Genomic DNA, 18,933 nt, shown 5'->3' with positions numbered 1-18,933 from the left:
CCCACCAAATCTTTGGCATATTGTATTATAATCATCTCCACAAAAATCTTTAGATTACTCTTTCTAGCGTTCCTTCACTTCAGTTTCATCCTAAACTGATTCATCACTTTATTTTTAATTCCATTCATTCTACTGGGATCTCTTTTTGTGGCTCTCTTTGCTCTCTCTACCAAAACAATTCTTTATTTCCATCAAAATAACATCTTCTCAGCCTTTTTAATCTAAACTGTTTCTTCCTCTCATTAATTACATTCTTTGCAGCTACCTGTTTTCCTCTACACACACAGTACACTAGTTTTCTCTCATCTTCATTTTGGCAGCAATGTTTTCCTTAGATAATACAAGGCATAGAAAGAGGGGGGGAAATCTTTAAATTGTGGTATTCATCCATTAAACCCAATTATGCCACTTGATCAGCATGGCTATAGATGATCACCTGCACCTCCAATTTCCTAGTTAAATGTTCTGGAATTCCCTATGCAATATGAAATGAAATTCCTTGGAGTGCTGATTCTTTGAAAATAGGAGGGAAATATACTGTACATCCTTCAGCCGCATGCAGGCTTTTTTCAAATGGTTTCCAAATCTATTAAATAGTTTGCCATTGAAATTTGATTGTAGATTTTACTGCAAAACTGGATAGCAAATGTTAACATTAAGACAAACTTAGGAATTTATATCTTTATTATTTATTAAATAAAGTTTAATAAATTAAACTTTATTTAATAAATAATTTATTTAGGAATTTATATCTATTATTTTTAAAGGGTGTTTTTTTTTTATTTTTAAAACAATTGTTTTCTCTCAGCTCCACACATTTTCTTAGAGACAGCTTCCAAACAAAGTAAAAAGTGTTTCTTAGCCTCACAAAGTTGCCTGTCCTAATTCAAATAACGTAAATTTTACAGAAACTTTTCCAAGCACGATTCTATTATTATAAAAATTCTAATTAATGTATAGATAATATTTTAATAACTATTTAAGGAAGCATCTTCAAGTTTAAAAATATATGATTCACTCCTCACATTTGTAGTAGCCAAGTATATATGAAGGCATAAGAGCCCAGTGGCATAACACATGTAACATTTTTTTTAAAAACTGTCCGGAACTCTGGAAAATTAACTGCTTTAAGCAGGTGTTGATAATACTGAACTAGAGAGATTGATGGTCTAGTTCTGTGTTTGTGGAATAGCATAATTCACATAAGAATAGAATAGCTATTAATCTACCTTAAATTAATTATAGCAACTGCACAATACACTATCCTGTATTCATTTGTAATTTTTTTATATTTCTAAAAAAAACCCATAGAATGGCTTGACTTAATTAATATATTTTAAGAATGTGTATATATAGTCTTAAAGGCTAATGAGCCCATGAAGACAATAGGCACATTCAAATGATTATAAAACAAACTCTCAAACTATATTCGACAATACTATTCCAAAGAAATTATTTTTCGGTTAAAAATAAAATAAAATATGAATGTAATCTAAAACCCAGGTGTCATCTTGAATAAATTAAGAAAAACACTGCCCCCATGTCTTAATTCTCTTTAAAACACAGCATGAGAGCAAAGTTAATTTTCCACATCGTGATAAAAGACTTTCTATAGCTTGTTGGTTAAAATGACGCCCTCTAAAGAGTGTTTTCTTTCTGAACAGGTTAGCTTGGCTTAGTGTAGGAAGGAAGAAGTCCACTGTTTGGATGGTCCACCTGCTGCTTATGGGCGGGCAGCTTTCAAAGGCCTAAAGTGCCTATGTTTCTTCTCTTTCATCTCCACTGACATTCTATTCCAATGTCATATTCATTGTATTAAAATACATCCACCTGGCTTCTCAACATATGATGACTCACAGAGTTAACTCATGCCTAAATGACATATCATAGGGCTTTTTCATAGCTGCTGCCAAACCAACTGTTAAAAGAACCTTATTATCAGAAATAAAGTTGTAATGGATGGAGAGAAATATATTAGATATCTGCAACTTTTACCAGAAATCCTGGATTTACTTGTAATGGGGAGGGAAATACATTTAAGCCCTTTCCTCCACAGACTCCTACTCTGACTCGGAATATGTATGCTAATACCACAGTTGAAATGTTACCTCACCTATGCTTTAAAATACATTGAACTGGAGCCAGAAATTCGACTGGTATAGAAGAGATGTTATGTGTTTTGATCATTTTGCCTCAAATAATATACTGTACCAGCTGAAATTTCTAAATGGTCTTCAAACCTGAGCATAATTAGATTCTGTGATCATTATTGTCTTCTCTAGTTTGAACTTAAGAAAGCTGAAGTTTGAGAAATCTAAATAGACCAGGGCTAAACATGTTGATTTAAAAACCCGGGTAGTATGGGAGGTGCGATAGTTTTAAAAGGTTTGTATGTGCTCTCTCCAATACAGAATGATGTCAACCAAAAGTCCAAGAGTTTTGGACTTTAAGAGAGCTAATTTCAATAAACTTAGAGAGAGCTTGAGAAGGATTCAATGGATGAGAATCCTCAGGGGGAAAACAACTCAAGAAGCTTGGGAAATTTTGAAAAGTGAGATTATAAAAGCACAGTCTAACACAATACCAATGAAGAAGAAAAATAGTAGATCCCAAAAGAAACCAGCATGGATGCATAAAGAACTATCTGACAAATTGAAAGACAAAAAGGACAAATATAAAAAGTGGAAAGAGAGGCAAATAACTAAGGCAGAATATTAGCAAATAGCCCGAGCCTGTAAAGATGAAGTGAGGAAAGCTAAGGCTCACAATGAACAAAGGCTAGCAACAAAAGTAAAAATAACAAAAAGCTTCTTCCAACATGTTAAAAACAAGAAAAAGTCAAGGAAACAATTGGCCCATTGCTGGGAGAAAGTGGCAAGAAGATGACAAGCAACAGGAGAAAGCAGATCTACTTAACTCATATTTTGCATCTGTCTTTACACAAAAGGAAAAACAATCCAACCTATCAAAACAGCACTACAAAAACAGATTAGGAACACAAGTTAAATAGGGAAGAAAATGGTAAGTGAATACCTGTCTACCCTAGGCGAGTTCAAATCACCAGGACTGGATGGATTACACCCCAAGGGTCTGAAGGAACTGGCAGGCGAGACCTCAGAACCACTGAACTATATCTTTCAAAGATCCTGGAGCACAGGGGAGCTGCCAGAGGACTGGAAAGAGCTGATGTAGTTCCCATCTTCAAAAAAGGGAAAAAAACAGATCCAGGAAACTACAGACCTATCAGTCTGACCTCAATACCGGGGAAGATTCTGGAAAAGATAATCAAGCAATGAATCAACGAACACCTAGAAGCAAACAAAGTAATAACCAAAAGCCAACATGGGTTTGTCAAAAACAGATCATGCCAGACTAATCTTATCGCATTCTTTGACAAAATGACAAAATTAGTAGACCAGAGGAATGCTGTTGATATAATTTACTTGGACTTCAGTAAAGCATTTGATAAAGTAGACCATAACCTACTACTAGATAAAGTAGAAAAATGTGGGTTAGACAGCACCACCACCAGATGGATTCGTAACTGGCTGACCAACCGCACTCAACGTGTAGTCCTCAACGGAACTACATCCACATGGAGGAAGTATGCAGTGGAGTACCCCAAGGCTCTGTTTTAGGCCCAGTACTCTTCAACATCTTCATCAATGACTTGGGCGAGGGATAGATGGGGAACTCATCAAATTTGCAGATGACACCAAGCTGGCAGGAATAGCCAACACTCCAGAAGATAGGCTCAAGTTACAGAAAGATCTTGACAGACTTGAACATTGGGCGCTATCTAACAAAATGAAATTCAACAGTGAAAAAAGTAAGGTTCTACATTTAGGCCAAAAAAAACAAAATGCACCAGTACCGTATATGTGGTACCTTGCTCAATAGTAGTACCTGTGAGAGGGATCTTGGAGTCCTAGTGGATAACCATTTAGATATGAGCCAGCAGTGTGCAGCAGCTGTTAAAAAAGCCAACACAGTTCTGGGCTGCATAAACAGAGGGATAGAATCAAGATCACGTGAAGTGTTAGTACCACTTTATAATGCCTTGGTAAGGCCACACTTGGAATATTGCATCCAGTTTTGGTCTCCACGATGTAAAAAAGATGTTGAGACTCTAGAAAGAGTGCAGAGAAGAGCAACAAAGATGATTAGGGGACTGGAGGATAAAACATATGAAGAACGGTTGCAGGAACTGGGTATGTCTAGTTTAACAAAAAGAAGGACTAGGGGAGACATGATAGCTGTGTTCCAATATCTCAGGGGCTGCCACAAAGAAGAGGGAGTCGGGCTGTTCTCCAAAGCACCTGAGGGTAGAACAAGAAGCAATGGGTGGAAACTGATCAAAGAAAGAAGCAACTTAGAACTAAGGAGAAATTTCCTGACAGTTAGAACAATTAATAAGTGGAACGACTTGCCTTCAGAAGTTGTGAATGCTCCAACACTGGAAATTTTTAAGAAAATGTTGGATAACCATCTGACTGAGATGGTGTAGGGTTTCCTGCCTGGGCAGGGGGTTGGACTAGAAGGCCTCCAAGGTCCCTTCCAACTCTGATGTTATGTTATGTTATGTTACGTTAAAAGGTTAAGAAGTAGTCATTACTTCTACTGAGATTTATAGAATATTATCTCCCATCATACTATTCCAAAACCCTCAAGAAAATGACATGATTTTAAATGAAAAAACTGACCCTAATTCATCCATCTATCCTTCATCTTCTCTTCCTCATGTGGGCTCTAAGTCTCTTGTTCAATCCTACGAGAGAACATTGGAGACAGTTCTATGTTCTAGCCAACAATCCATTTACCAGCAGAATTTGCAATTTTAATCTGCATGTGTCCGGTTAAATGAGGAGGAAAAAAAATGCCGCCTCATCATGATCAAGACTAACTAACAAAAGAAATGTGGTCATCAGGTTACTAGAACCAGAATAAATTACTAGGCAATGTAACATGAGCTCCTGAAGGAACATTAAAAAACCGTGGAAGCTGAACGAAACAATTGATTTCTGCTTGTAGTCTTAATTAGATTTACACAAAGGGTACAGAAACAGAGTTGCATATGGTCTTACCAAAATATTGAATTTATACTCTGCTGCAAACAATAAATCCAGAACTAGAACGTTCTCAGCCAATGGCTGCCCAATATTTGGCATAGTTAACAAGTTTAAAGTTCTGTCAATCTGATTAGCTGAGTGAGAGCTTGACCACAGAAAAATTACAGACAAAGAAGTTGGATTACAAAAGATGACTAATTTGTTCTAGCTGCTTTCATTACATATTCAGGTTAAAGGATTATATTTTATCTGTTTTTATTTTCCATATTCAAACATTCAAAAAAGTATGATTCGTGTACAATCATTTCCGTTAAAAACACAATGATCACAATAATACCATCTGATCCGACCTAATCAATGCAGGAACCACAAAGCTGGAAGATTCTCAACAATGGAATAAAACCAGTGGGATTATCACAATTCTAAATAATTGGCCCCATTGTCCAACTGTTCTATTGGTCTTAATGATCAGCCAAGATCTACATGTGTCTTAACTCAAAAGTGAAATGTAGCCGAAGTGTCTCTTCTATGACAGACCTTCTTTTTCTATTCATATCCTCTTATTTTCCTCTTTAGCAATCAGTTTCCTTTCAAAATTAAAAAGAAAAGTATTTTTAATTTCATTTCTTATATTTAAATTACCAAAATGTTCTTAAGAGTCGTTTTAAAAATTTGAGCATAAACTAACAGAAAGTATGGTGGAAAGAGGGGGAAAAGAAACATAATAAAATATGAAGACTAGATGATAATTATGGCCTATCAAGAATGCACAGGCCCTATAGCTCAGAGGCAGAACACCTGCTTTCCATGCCAAAGGTGCCAAATTCATGCCTTAGCATCTCCTGAAATGGTTAAGGGAAACTCCAATAAGTGAGATCTAGAAAATCATTGTAAACCAGTACTTCAACAACACTGTGCTAGATGGACCAGTGATGAAAGGCACTTCCTATGTTCCTAAGAATAAAAACAATTTTTAAAAAAATAGTATCTCAAGAGCGGGGACAAATTATGAATAAAGCTTTACTCTGCCTTAAAAAGATAAACACGGTGGCATCAGGAGGTTAGATGGAATATTCTTGGTTGGAATTGAGCTGCCGTATTATCAATTTACATCAATGCATTCAATTTTGGGAAGAGGAGCATGCAGCTATGCATTCATTCCACTGTGAGGAAAGGGGTGGGTAAGGAGAGAGTAAAACTCATAGATCGTTATGGTATAAGCAGGGCTGTGTGTTCCACATCAAATGTGTGATTCAGAAAATTTACAACTGAAACTTAAGCAAGTGGATATGCTTTTATTTGGCATGAATCATTAACTATTTTCTTTCCAAAATTGAATTATAATTTTTTCCCTGGAGTACACAGTGAGAATGAAATGGACATCAAGGTTACATAAACAATGACATCAGAAGGCAGAAGATAATAATTGTTAGAAAAGGAAAGAGGATTGTCAAATTGGATGAGAGATGCTTGTCTCATCCTGCTGTTCCTCATACTTCATGGGCTGTTCAGGGAACAGCATCCCTAAATTGACCATGCGCAATTGCGCATATGCCCTCAGTCCAGAATGGTGAGGACAAAAAGGATGCATTCTTAAAACAGTTTCAAAAAGGATTTCTGGGGATGCACACAGCTCTGGTTACAGGGGCACAGGAGAGAAACAGACACGGTGTTTACTATGCATGGTGGTGGAAATTGGGGGAATTCATCATGCCCCTGCATTTGGCAAATATGTGTGAACAGAGCGTCAACTTGCTTGTTTTGAGCAGATCCTCCTGTCTTCTTCTAACTTCTCTGCTTCTCTGCCTCCCTCTGTACATCTTCCCTCCTCCTCCCCATTGCGTACTTGCCAAGACTCCTGTTGTATGACAATAAATCCATGTGGGTGAAGGCTGGTCCATGGCTGGGGTGGGGTGGGGTGGGAGGAATGCTGTGTTTTTCTGCCTTCCCCCATCGCACAGCATGTTAAAAGGCCACATAATCTTAGGAGGCTGAAGGATGAAAGACCCCACCGCTCCACATTCCGCCCCCAAACCCAGAGGAGGAAGAGCAGCCTACAGGGGGACTCTCCATATTGGAGCCCCCTGACTTAGCTCACATACTTACCTGCTCTGAATAGTCATTTCCGTCTACGTCGTCACTGTTGGAGTGGCCTCCGGGGCTTTGTACATCTATCCCATGACTCTCCAGGATTGCTGCTTCTTCGAAAAAAGCAAATTGATCCCTAAATTATCTGCTGCAGGGTTACCAATAAGGATGAAGATGAAAAACCAGAAATTTCACAAGTGGGGCATCTTGTTTCTTGTAAGAACCTCAAAGAAATACTCAGAACTTTTTTTTTTTTTAGTTTAAACTCAGCTATAAGAAAAAATTAACTCTGCAAGCCAAATTCTGCCAAAGGCTACAAAGATTTACTCAATTTGCAGAATTTCTGATGCAGGCTTGGATAAATTCTGATTTTACACAACTTCCTATAGTCTTATACTAGTACTAGGGGAGAGACCACTGTCTTTTTACAGTTTACTAAAATACCTTTCATGACTGCCTCTTTAAATTTAGAGAATTTAGCAAATGCTATTTATGGATTCAGAAGGACTGGAAACTTCTAAATCAAACTTCCTTCTAAATCAAAACAGCAATTCTCAACAGCTGCATTCTGCAAGTGGCATCATGGTTTGGATTACCTTCCTGCACTCCTGTAGAATCAGGTCACAGACAGAACCCACCCTACCAAATAGGCTTGCATTTAGGAGGCCCTTCTTAAGAAAGGGACAAAATGCATGTTTGATTAATGAAACCATAATCAAAGGAATAAAGCAAGCAACATCTCTCTCTCTCTCTCTCTTATTTTCTATGTAGTGATTGTGACTATTCCTTTTCTACGATTTTAATTCTGGCTTGATGGTTCTTACAATAAACCCACACCCTAAGTGAAGTCCCCTTTTCATCTTCATTTCAATATGGTGCAAGCCCCTTTTGTGCATGTTGCTGCACTGTTAAAAAAATGAAAATTAATTTGGTTGGAGGAGTATAAATGCCAATTTAAAAGAAAGAAAAAAGAAGAAAAATCAGTTTCTCTCCAGGGTCATCAGCCTTTGAAAATATTTTATAACCCCAACTGGATTTCTAGCTGGCACCAATCCCTTGGCTGCAGAGCTTGCAATGCCTGTCCCTTGCAATAGAAATATTCCAGGTTGCCACTCACAAGTTATATGAAGATAACAAGATGCTTCATTACTTTTTATGAGATTGCAAAGCATCTTAGATTCATGCTACTTTATTGGTTTGCTTCCATACCACTGTTTCCTTTTGGTGTTTTTTTTCCCCAGACACTACCTTGCTATCTTATCCTAAGGAAGTTTAAGAACATAAGAAGTTCCCTGCATGGATCAGGTCAAAGGTCCATCTAGTTCAGCATTCTAGTTCCAACAATGGCCAGAGAGATGCCCCCAGGAAGTCCACAAGCAGGACTTGAAGGGCACCACTTATCTCTGGTGGTTGTAACCTTCAGCAACTGGCATTTCGAAATACATTGCATCTAAAACTGCAGATTGCAAATCACCATTCCAGCTAACAGCCAATAAAAACTCTTCTGCTCCATCATTTGGTTTCATGCCATATGAAAAATAATTTAATTGTGGGGCAACCACCGTATTGTGTAAAACTGTCAAAAGTTTGCTTTTTCTTGTTTGTTCTCTCTTGAATCTGCTATCAGTCAATTTCACTGGGAGAACCTGAACTCTTAAATTATTTAAAAAGTTCAGAAATCTGGGAGAAGATTTATACTTGAAGTTTTTCTCCGAAAGGATACACAAATTAAAAATTCAAAGCAAAAAGAAATTAATTTATGTAATTAATTGCACATTTATGTGTTAAATATTTTATATGATAGATAGGCACAATTTAAAGCTCCTTTTCTGCATAATATGTTAGAAAATTGTAATGTGTTATTTACTATTCTATATCCAAAGCATTTCAAACTCTGGAAAGTACCGGATACCTGTATTATTTATCAGTATACAAGAAATGCTAATTAAAGTGAGGACGTTTCTTTAAATATTTATTTTCTCTAGCAGAATGTTAGGTGCTGTATGGTATTATATTTGTGACTGTGGTGAGATGATAAAGAGGGAGAAGGATGTGAAGGAAAACTAAATTGGGGGACAAAGATGGGACCATGCCACTGTTCATGGCATCAGAAGGGCTTAATCAGAAGACACATCAGTCTGTGGTCAAGAGTGATCAGCTGTGAGAGACATACCCAAGGGGAAATTCAGCAAACAATTATGCAAAGCTTTCTTCCTGCCCAGCTGTTGTTGCAGTCATCACTCCCTAGTTTAAACTTTTTTTTTTAATCAGCAACAGCAACCCAAAATAGGCACATGGCTGCTTCACCGGCACATGGTTATCACTAATCCTTCCTCAGTCCAATTTTACCAATTCACTAAATATCTGCAGGGAATAACAGTTAAGGTGGGAGGAACAAAAATGCTGCTACTCCTGCCAGCCAACTCTATGTCTAGAGATATATAATGGGGAGTATCCATTGCTCACCTGCTTCTGTTCCATTTGCATGGAACATGAAGCTATAGCCAAGGCATGAAAACGTAAACCACAGTTTCAGATCAGTTATGTGGAACATTTTAGTTACTCCTGGCCTAGAATAGATTTGGATTGCAGGCTAAGACAACCTTTATAAAGATGTATATGTCGTACAAATTTGTTCAATAGCTTGAACAGCCTCTGCTTCACTTTGAGGACACTGGGAGAGATAAGGCAGGTTTTTCAAAATAATCCAACTGCAAGGAAAGCTTTTCACAGCAAATTGTTGGTCCCAAGCAATGTGGTATATCGTAGAACATTTTGAGGTATGTTTTAGGGTTCATATGTAGCACTTACTATTTTATTGGGCCTTATAGCCACCTCAAGTGTATTAAAATTCATTACTGTATGGCCTAACATTCCCAGGTAATCACAGTGGTGGACTAAATATATTTCATCCGTTGATATTTTCATCAGAGCAAGTGCAGAGAAGTTTCCAACAAAACTGGAAATCTCTAGGTTTTCTTGAAAGGCATGATGAAATTCCCTGACCTAAGGGACTTAAAGATGCTATTATACACATATACCAATGCTTTTTGACAACATGTTAACATTGATGAACTGTTCAGTAACAACAAACGATGAGAGAAAATTTGTTTTGACCATGTTGTCAAGCTTTTACTTTAAAAATATTATCAAGGCTCTGTTTTCCTGTTAAGAAAAGTCAATCATGTTCCATCTTTCTTCAGCAGTTCTTCAAGGCTGTCTGATACATTACCAATATTGGCTCGCCTCTTGATTTCCTTCCTTCTATTGGCAAACCAATTGTACACTTTGAGGGAGGTAACTCGCTCCAGATCTGACAGCTTCTTTCCTGTGCAAAATAAAAAAGAAACCATGTTGGTTATAGAAGCTCGCTCCTAGAAGCTCCAGGACAGGATTTAGAATAGAATATCAGAGTTGGAAAGGATCTTGGACGTGGTTTTCCCAAACCATATGAGAGGCTATTTTCTGAAAAAAATAAAAATAAAAAACCCCCAAATCTAAAAACCCTTTTAATAGTTTTTGGACCTGAGGGCTACAAAGTGAGTATAACCACATCACACATGGATGAGTACCTAGGACTGAGGAGGACAGGGATTTTAGGGCTTAGTCTTCTTGTGTTTCCCACCAAATTCAAAAAACAGCAGCACCTCTGAGATCCTCCAAAAAAGAACTTGGGACTGCAGATTGCTTACCCTACCTTATTTTCACAACCACATGCAGCATTTAAACCCCACCCTACTTTTTGTCCTTCTGAAATACCCTTTGACTATACTGTTGGGTATTACTCAGTGCAACTGCCAAAAATACATCCTGCCCTTTTGAAGGTAGAAACAGATGAACACTATAGCGTAAGAACAAGGAAGTTAACACTATTAATTCAGCACTTTTTGTTTTTTAAGTAAAAAAATGGCTTGACATACTTTGAGCTTCACAGTTCTCTTTCAAAAAGGCTTTTTTATTTTGAAACACTCCCCAAAACCTGATAGACTCCCCTGCCCCCACATCGCAAATCTCTTTTCTTCTTTCCTTTTTTACATTTTTTGCCCAAATGGAAAATATTCCTGGGATGGTGGATTACTACTAAAACTAAAAATGCATTGGGTCATTTTTGAAAATAATGGCATATTTGGATACTGTATTTTTTTCTCGTTTTATCTAGGGTTCACACATTTTCTGATACCTCATGCATGGATGATTGAGTTAGGATCAATAAGGAAAATATATGTTTAAGTAAATAAGGCAAAATATATATTAAGAGAGAAGGTTGGGTTGGGTTGGGTAGGGTAGGGTGGGGTAGGTAGGTTAGGGCAGGGTTGGGTTGGGTAGGGTAGAGGAGAGGAGAGGAGAGGAGAGGAGGGGAGGGGAGGGGAGAGGAGAGAAGAGAAGAGAAGAGAAGTGAAGAGAAGAGAAGCATATATCCCCTTCTTGGATTCCTTGTGTACCTGGCTTTTGAATAACTGCATTACAGGCATTTGCAATTTCTTCTCTCTTGGCCTCATCAGGATATTGATTCTCATTGAAGTAGCTACAGAAACAAAGACAGTGTATTCATCTTAGAAATCGTATTTCTTGTACCCACACAAAATAAAGACAACAAGTTCAAGCTACAAATCTTTAAGAAACCCTGTACAGAGGAAAAACATCACCAATTTTTAATGTATGAAAGAGAATTGTAGGCTGTGAAGAATAATGTTCTTCAGTGCTTCAGATTTGGAGCAGGGGAAAATGCCCATATAACACATGTCAACAACTCCTTAAAGCAGCTGCCTCTTTTTCTGGAATCATTTCAGGATAATCCCAGGAAGAGAGACTCTTTGTCTTAAAGAGTTGCCAGTGCTTTTTCTCTTTTGAATCAGAAGAGCTGCACAACCATAGCGTGTATGAGTCAATGGTCAGAGTTCAAGTCAGAGGTAGCCAACCAGAAGCACTTCAGGTTCTCCTTCAAAAGGTTATCCTCCTGGTGATAGGTATGCAACAGGATTAAGAAAACTGTCACCATTAAACATGATTTATATCCAGGCTTATAAAGAGATTTACAAATTATGAATTAGCATTAATTGAAAATGTTACTAGCAAAATGTGATAACAGCCATCAATCACATTCATCATAGACAAATGCATAAATATCCATGTGAAAAAGAAGATAGAAATGTGTCTCTAGCAACTAAAATATGTACTAACATATAACTGACCACTTAACAGGTAGGCTGTTGAGATTTATTAAATATTACTTAGAGGCTCTGATGTACTAATGTTTTGGGCATGGAGCCTAGTAAACCCCTAAATTGTATTATCAGAACATAGATATGTTCAGTTTCAAGACCAGGTTAGGGGTATAGGCTGCTTTCTACCTTCTGGGATATTTCAATCCATTTCTGGATTATATTTATTGAATTTATATTCTACCTTTTTACTTATAGTAGCTAACAATCAAAAGTATAAAATACAAAGTCCAATTTCAAAACACTGATAATGCACCATTAGAAACGTATCAATAAAATCAACCCTTCCCCACCCATTTAAAGCCCACTAAGGAGGCATTCTAGCTGACCCATCAAAAACTTGTCCCAATAAAATCATTTTGACCTGCTAGTGGAAGAATAATTGAATTATCCTGGCAGGAAAGCTTTTGTTTTTGTTGTTTAAATGATCCCTCATCTTTTCTTTTTGAAGATTTAAGGAAAAACAGGCAGAATTCTATTCTACTCCTCACTGAGAAGTATTTATTTTGATACCACCCATCTCACAATCCAAGGGACACTGGGTGGTTTATAAATTTAAAAAATGTGCAAGTTTATGCCTTCCAGTATGTTCAAAGGGGCTGGCATAACTATTAAGCATTAGATTGCTATTAATATTTTTCAAAGGTGCATATTTTGTTATCTAGTCCAAGGAATCTGGCTAGAAGTTTGGATCAGCAAGGACATGTCACAGCAAAATTCAGTCCCATCCATATGTTCCTTTTTCAACCTCTCCATCCTCTTGCCCCAGAGCCCTCCAGCCTCCTCAGCTATTTTGGATTATCCCTTGGGTGTCTTTTAGTCACCCTCATTAACTGGTGCCATATTTTTCAGACTGAGAGAACTGCTATACGGAGAAAGTGTTCCCTTCAGCTACACCAATCCAGAGAGTTGGGTGTCTGGCTATGCCTCAATTGGCTTTGCTACTGCTTATCCCACTGGGCCCAGGAATTTGGGATAGTGGTGATAGAAAAGAGCAGGGTAGAATGAAGGGAAGTGAAATAGGCAACAGATGAAGGCAGCCAGAACTTCTAGTTTGTAAAATGTATGTTTTTCATTATGGATGCTTAAAAATAGAAACCCAATATTAAAATAGGTGCACAGGAGTCCTACAGTTCCTACTACAAATAACAGACATGGGGCGTTAAGGAAAGTCAGTTAATTAATGGCTACGGAAAGTATCATTTTTTTTCAATTACCATGTTTCCCTGAAAATAAGACCCTGTCTTATATTTTTTGAACCCTGAAATAAGCGCTTGGCCTTATTGCCATGCGCTCAAAAGCCCGATTGGGTTTATTATCAGGGGATGTCTTATTTGGGGGAAACGGTATTATTACCTGAGAGAATGGCGAATCATTTAAAAAAACAAAGAACACAGGATGGAAAAAAAGAAAAGAAAGCCATTATAACCCAGTTTTGAAACTGGCTCTTGTTTCCATGTTTCTTTCGTGATTTGTGGGGTAGAAGTTTGAGAACTCTCCTTTTGTGTTCTCCAGTCTTCTCTTGGGTGCCTGCTTATCCCCTTCCTTTGACCTCCTAATAGTTTCACATCTCTCTCTTTCCATTCCTGGTTAATTATTCTTATGCAGTGACATTAAGGATATTTTCAGATTGTCATACAGAACAAAATCTTTCCCACTTCTATTAAAGTTGCAGTACAGTATTTAGCTCAAAATATTACACATGTACATATAAAAAAGAAGAGCCTGTTTGGTGAAATGGTTAAGGTATAAGGCTAGAAAGCCGAGACTGTGAGTTCTGGCCCCACCTTAGATAAGAAGCCAGCTGTGTGATCTTGAGCCAGTCCCTCTCTCTCAGCCCTAGGAAGGAGGCAATGGCAGATCAATTCTGAAAAATCTCACCAGGAAAACTGCAAGGGGCTAGTCTTCAAAGCAAATGAATTAGGAATATGTGATTAAATACAATTTTCATGCAGATCTCAGAATCTCTTGGTTGAACTGAGGGACTACAGATAATGAATGAATGAATGAATGAATGAATGAAATTGAATGAATGAACAAAAGAATGAATGAATCATTCATTAAGGCATGCAAATACCGAAGTCTAGAATGTGACTGATACAATCTGTTTACCTCTCCTTCTGTTAAAAGCCTATCATGTTTTACTATTCCTACCACTATGAAGATTTTCTCCAACTGCCCTTTCATACCACTCATAGAAAGTATATGGTTTATCAACATTTGAATAGTGCCAATATCAATAGGAACCCAATACAATAAAGAGAGATTGTGAGATATAAAGGCTAAAGATATGTGAGTGTTGACACCCTATTAAAGTGGTCCCCACTCCCAAATGTCTACCCAAAATTATTAGACTATACTAGGTTCAGAATGCATTGAAGCAGTGAAGCAAAAAAAAAAAAAGTGAAGCGTATGGGTAAATAGATGGGGTTGGGGAAGGAAGCAGCAAGATGTGCAGAATGAATGATTACAAAAGCCTGCGGATAAACCTTCAACAAATGCAATTGTGCTTTCTAGACAAAAGGCGCCCGTCAGGATGGCGATGGCTGATTGCAGAGAGAATCAAATGATCTCTTTTGTGTAGGGTGACAGTAAAGGATGAAAATGAAAAGTGGCCAAAATGTGTGAGCTGGACTAGAATGTGAAGCAATGGTACAAAGACTGAAATATCCTTGAAGCAGTTCATTTCTATGATTTATGTGGGACGTAGAAATACTGCCAACTTGTAGAAATCTGCACCATCAGAGACAGTATAAGCAGAGCAACTCTGATTATTGGTTAGACAAAATAATTTTTGGTTCTGCATTAATGTGTCCTACATTGTGTGAAGTGTTACCACCCAGCCTGCATATACAAAATTCTGCCAGGAAATTGCACATTTCCAACATAAAACCTTGCTTTCCCTAAATGTCTGTGGAGATTCTCAGTCATCCAGGTCATGGCTGTCCCAAAGGTGCTTTTTCAAAAGGCAGCTGGACTTTGTTTTTTCTTGAAGAAGTTTCACTTCTCATCCAAGAAATTTCTCCAGTTCTGACTGATATGACTACCTATCTCCTGCTTACAACACAGTCCCTTTAGCAGTTCCAAGGAAGGTTCTACACCTATTTGCACTATTCAGGTGATCCTGAGGGCACTGATAAACCTCCAAATGGTTTCAAAAGGTGTGCTAACAACCAGATGACTGCAAGGAATATAAATCCTTCCATCCTCCACATTCGGTCAACATTTTACATCACTACTGCTTTCTCCATTTCTATATTCTTGCCTCCAGAAGCAGGGTTGCGTTTTGCTCAGTAACAAGGCCATAAACCTTTGCGGGATCCATCCTTCCTTCCTTCCTTCCTTCCTTCCTTCCTTCCTTCCTTCCTTCCTTCCTTCCTTCCTTCCTCCCTCCCTCCCTCCCTCCCTCCCTCCCTCCCTCCCTCCCTCCATCCCTCCCTCCCTCCTTGGAGGCTTAAAAATATTTATTACTGTTTTAACCCTTCTCCACTCTCAAGAAAAGGGCCAGGAGAAAGAAGCCCCAAATCTTACTCCTAATCCCATTAAGTGATATTGTTATAAGTCTTGCTCATGTGGCCAATAGTTACTTAAACAATTGAAAAATGCCCTAGACTTGTTTGTTGTCAGAATTAAGCAGACAAATTGCTTCATCAACTAAGAATGGCTATGCATCTACATGAACAACTTAACAATAATAAAAGGATGCATTTGTGTCTAAAGCTATTTGCACAATTATCAAGAACTGATAATTATCAAGAACTGCTGAATGACAGTAATTATCATACACTATTATGTTTTAAAGATTTAAAGAGAGCCAGCTTGTAAGTTTAAGATGGCAAAGTGGTATCCATTTTTTAAAGATGGACAAGGAATGTCACATTATTTAAAATGTCTTACATGCCATTCCCTGAGACAAGCTTTCCCATGACTTCACTTCAAACAATGCCAATAGCCTATTTTGATGGAAGATATAAAGGATGCACACCTTTTATGCATTTGTAATAACTCACCATTGGAAAATTTGAGCCTTTACTTACTTACATTGCAAGTTATATCAGGAATCTAGAGCTAGATTCATCGTACCCTTGTTAATCCATTTGAAACCCTTGTTAATCCAACATCATACCTTTGTTAATCCAACTTTAGTTTATAAGGGAAAAAAAATCAAATTTGATGACTGATGTAGATAAATATGTAACAAAAAAGTTTCATTGTTTGCAATGGCCACAAGGAAGATACAAAAGCACATGTTGAAAAAGAGTGCTGTTAAGAGGAGATGTATTGAATTGATATGGATTGTTGTAATTTTATGTGGATTTTACTAAAACATATCGTTGCAAATAAATGTATAAACTTATTATGCAACAATTGAAATACAGAAATAATTTATATCAAGAAAGGAGCCTTAATGATATATACCAAGCATGCATGATACCTGCCAAGGCTCCAAGAGACAACTTTTTACCATAAAATAAAATAGTAAACAAATCTCACATCTTTTCAGATTAAAAAAAAATAACATCCAGGCATTGTATGTGCACAACACTCCCTGAAGGCAAGAAAAGCTTTCAGGATCAAGTGCAAATGCAGTGATTAACAGACTGAGTTGTAGTCAGAACTGGAAACTCCTTGTTTTATGATTTCCCTGGGTGCCCTTAAGTAAGCTACTCTCTCGTCCTTCCTCTTGCATTTGTAATATTGAGAAAATATTATTGATCTAATTTAATGAATGATGATAAAGGATTACAAACCCAAATGATTTACAGTCCTCATTTATTTGGAGAATTCTAGCTCTACAGTATTTGGTACTGATAAATAGGAATTGCTACTTTTTGCTATTTGATGATACCTTTGTAAAATATAAGCTGTGAGAATTGTTATCCTTCTCATTCAACCTCATTACTTGTATGTGAATTGTAACCTAGGGTTAAGGGGCTCTATCTAGTCTCCAACACATACACATACTATAATACTAAGGTATCATATGATACTAAGCCTAAGGTAACAATGGAAAACTAACCAAGGAAAGAAGTAACCTAGAACTAAGGAGAAAATTCCTAACGGTTAGAGCAATCAACCAATGGGACAGCTTGCCTTTAGAAGTTGTGGGTGCTTCATCACTGGAGGCTTTCAAAGAAAGATTGAACAACCATTTGCCTGAAATGATTTAGGGCAGTGATGGCTAACCTTTTTGCCATCGTGTTCCAAAAACAGGGGGAGCAGGGGGGATGCGCGTGTGTGTGCCCACACTCATAATGCAATGCCTCCCTGCACGCCACGCCCCATGCGCATGCGCGTGTAACCCATGCTTCCACGCATGTGTGTGTGATCCCCTGTGCTCCCCCACCCCTCCGCACATGCACATGCTCCCTCCTGCGCTCCCCCCACACAAGCGTGCATGAATGCCCATGTTCCCGCCGACCCCACACATGCACGTGTGACCCCCCATGGCCCGTTTTGGGCCTGGCAGGCCTCCCTGAAGCCTACTGGGACCAAAAACGGGCCACTGGGGGGTGCACCACTCCCACCCGTGGCCCATTCTGGCGCGGGGAGCACACCACTCCTCTCACACTCCCCCACCCCTGCACATGCACATGAGACCCCCTCCCACACCTGTGCATGCATGCAAGGTCCCGCTCATGCACACGCATCTCCTGCATTTGCCCCAACCCCACAACCCAAAAATTAGCTGGCCGGCGGGAAGAACGCACACATGCATGGTGGAGTTGAGCTGGGTGACAGCTCGCATGCCCGCATCACGGATTTAGGGTTTCCTGATTGAGCTGGGGGTTTGACTAGAAGACCTGCAAGGTTCCTTCCAACTCTATTAATCTATGTTCTATACCAGTGATGGTGAACCTTTTCAGCACTTGCACGGAAATGTCGCACCCACATGCTTGTCGAGGCCACACTCTAGAAAAGCCGAACTTCCAGGTTCTAGCATGCATGCGTGCCCGACAATCAGCTGGCCGGCGCACATGTGCAGACTGGTTTTTGGCACTGCCATGTGTGCGATGGGATCGTGCTCCGGAAAAGCCGAACCTCTGGGTTCTGGCGCTCATGCGTGCCCAACGATCAGCTAGCCTGCACTCATGCACACACCAGTTTTCGGCACTACCGTGCATGCGAAGGAAAGCTGATCATCACATGCACATGCGCACCAGAAACCTGGAAGACAAATAAGCAAAACGACATGGCTTTGTGTGCCACTTTGGGCATGCGTGCCACAGGTTCCCCATCACGGTTCTATATATTACCAAGCTTGCTGATTCTCACATTGGGAAGGTTCATTCTGAAATGTTAGAAAACTGATTTGGAACAAACTGAAGGCTAGTAGGCAGAGATTTGAGAACAAAACTCTTTGATAATCTAGTTCTACTTTTATTGCAGATACTACAACAGGTCTACTTAAAGCAGAACTCTTAATCTTCAAATGATATATTTATGTCAAATCGTATATCTCGTTTTTCCACCTGTTTGCCCTAACCATGGTTGTTTTACTGTAATGGTAGATATCTGCAAGTTGTTATTCCAGTGGCCTTGCTGGTTCTCAG

At 38.5% G+C, this 18,933-nt stretch overlaps 1 protein-coding gene across 12 annotated transcripts in view; it reads right to left on the bottom strand.

Moving 5' to 3' along the window:
* The window catches only part of HMBOX1 (homeobox containing 1), a 135,389-nt gene that overhangs the window by 12,333 nt on the left and 104,123 nt on the right, over nucleotides 1-18,933 (bottom strand). For 5 of the 12 annotated variants that reach the window (XM_058164816.1, XM_058164812.1, XM_058164814.1 and 2 more), the window contains 4 exons: nucleotides 11,600-11,682; nucleotides 10,390-10,485; nucleotides 7,176-7,270; nucleotides 6,826-6,927 (listed from right to left, as the gene is read on the bottom strand). In XM_058164816.1, the coding sequence (XP_058020799.1) occupies nucleotides 6,826-6,927; nucleotides 7,176-7,270; nucleotides 10,390-10,485; nucleotides 11,600-11,682 (376 nt within the window). Of the gene's footprint in view, nucleotides 1-5,564; nucleotides 5,657-6,825; nucleotides 6,928-7,175; nucleotides 7,271-10,389; nucleotides 10,486-11,599; nucleotides 11,683-18,933 lie in introns of all 12 variants that reach the window. The other 7 variants (XR_009152882.1, XM_058164817.1, XM_058164818.1 and 4 more) reach the window with 7 other exon arrangements.

The sequence above is a fragment of the Ahaetulla prasina genome, chromosome 1 (assembly GCF_028640845.1).
Source record: "Ahaetulla prasina isolate Xishuangbanna chromosome 1, ASM2864084v1, whole genome shotgun sequence".
Taxonomy (NCBI): domain Eukaryota; kingdom Metazoa; phylum Chordata; class Lepidosauria; order Squamata; family Colubridae; genus Ahaetulla; species Ahaetulla prasina.
The sequence above is the reverse complement of the archived record's forward strand: the minus strand, read 5'-3'. Positions and strand labels throughout refer to the sequence as shown.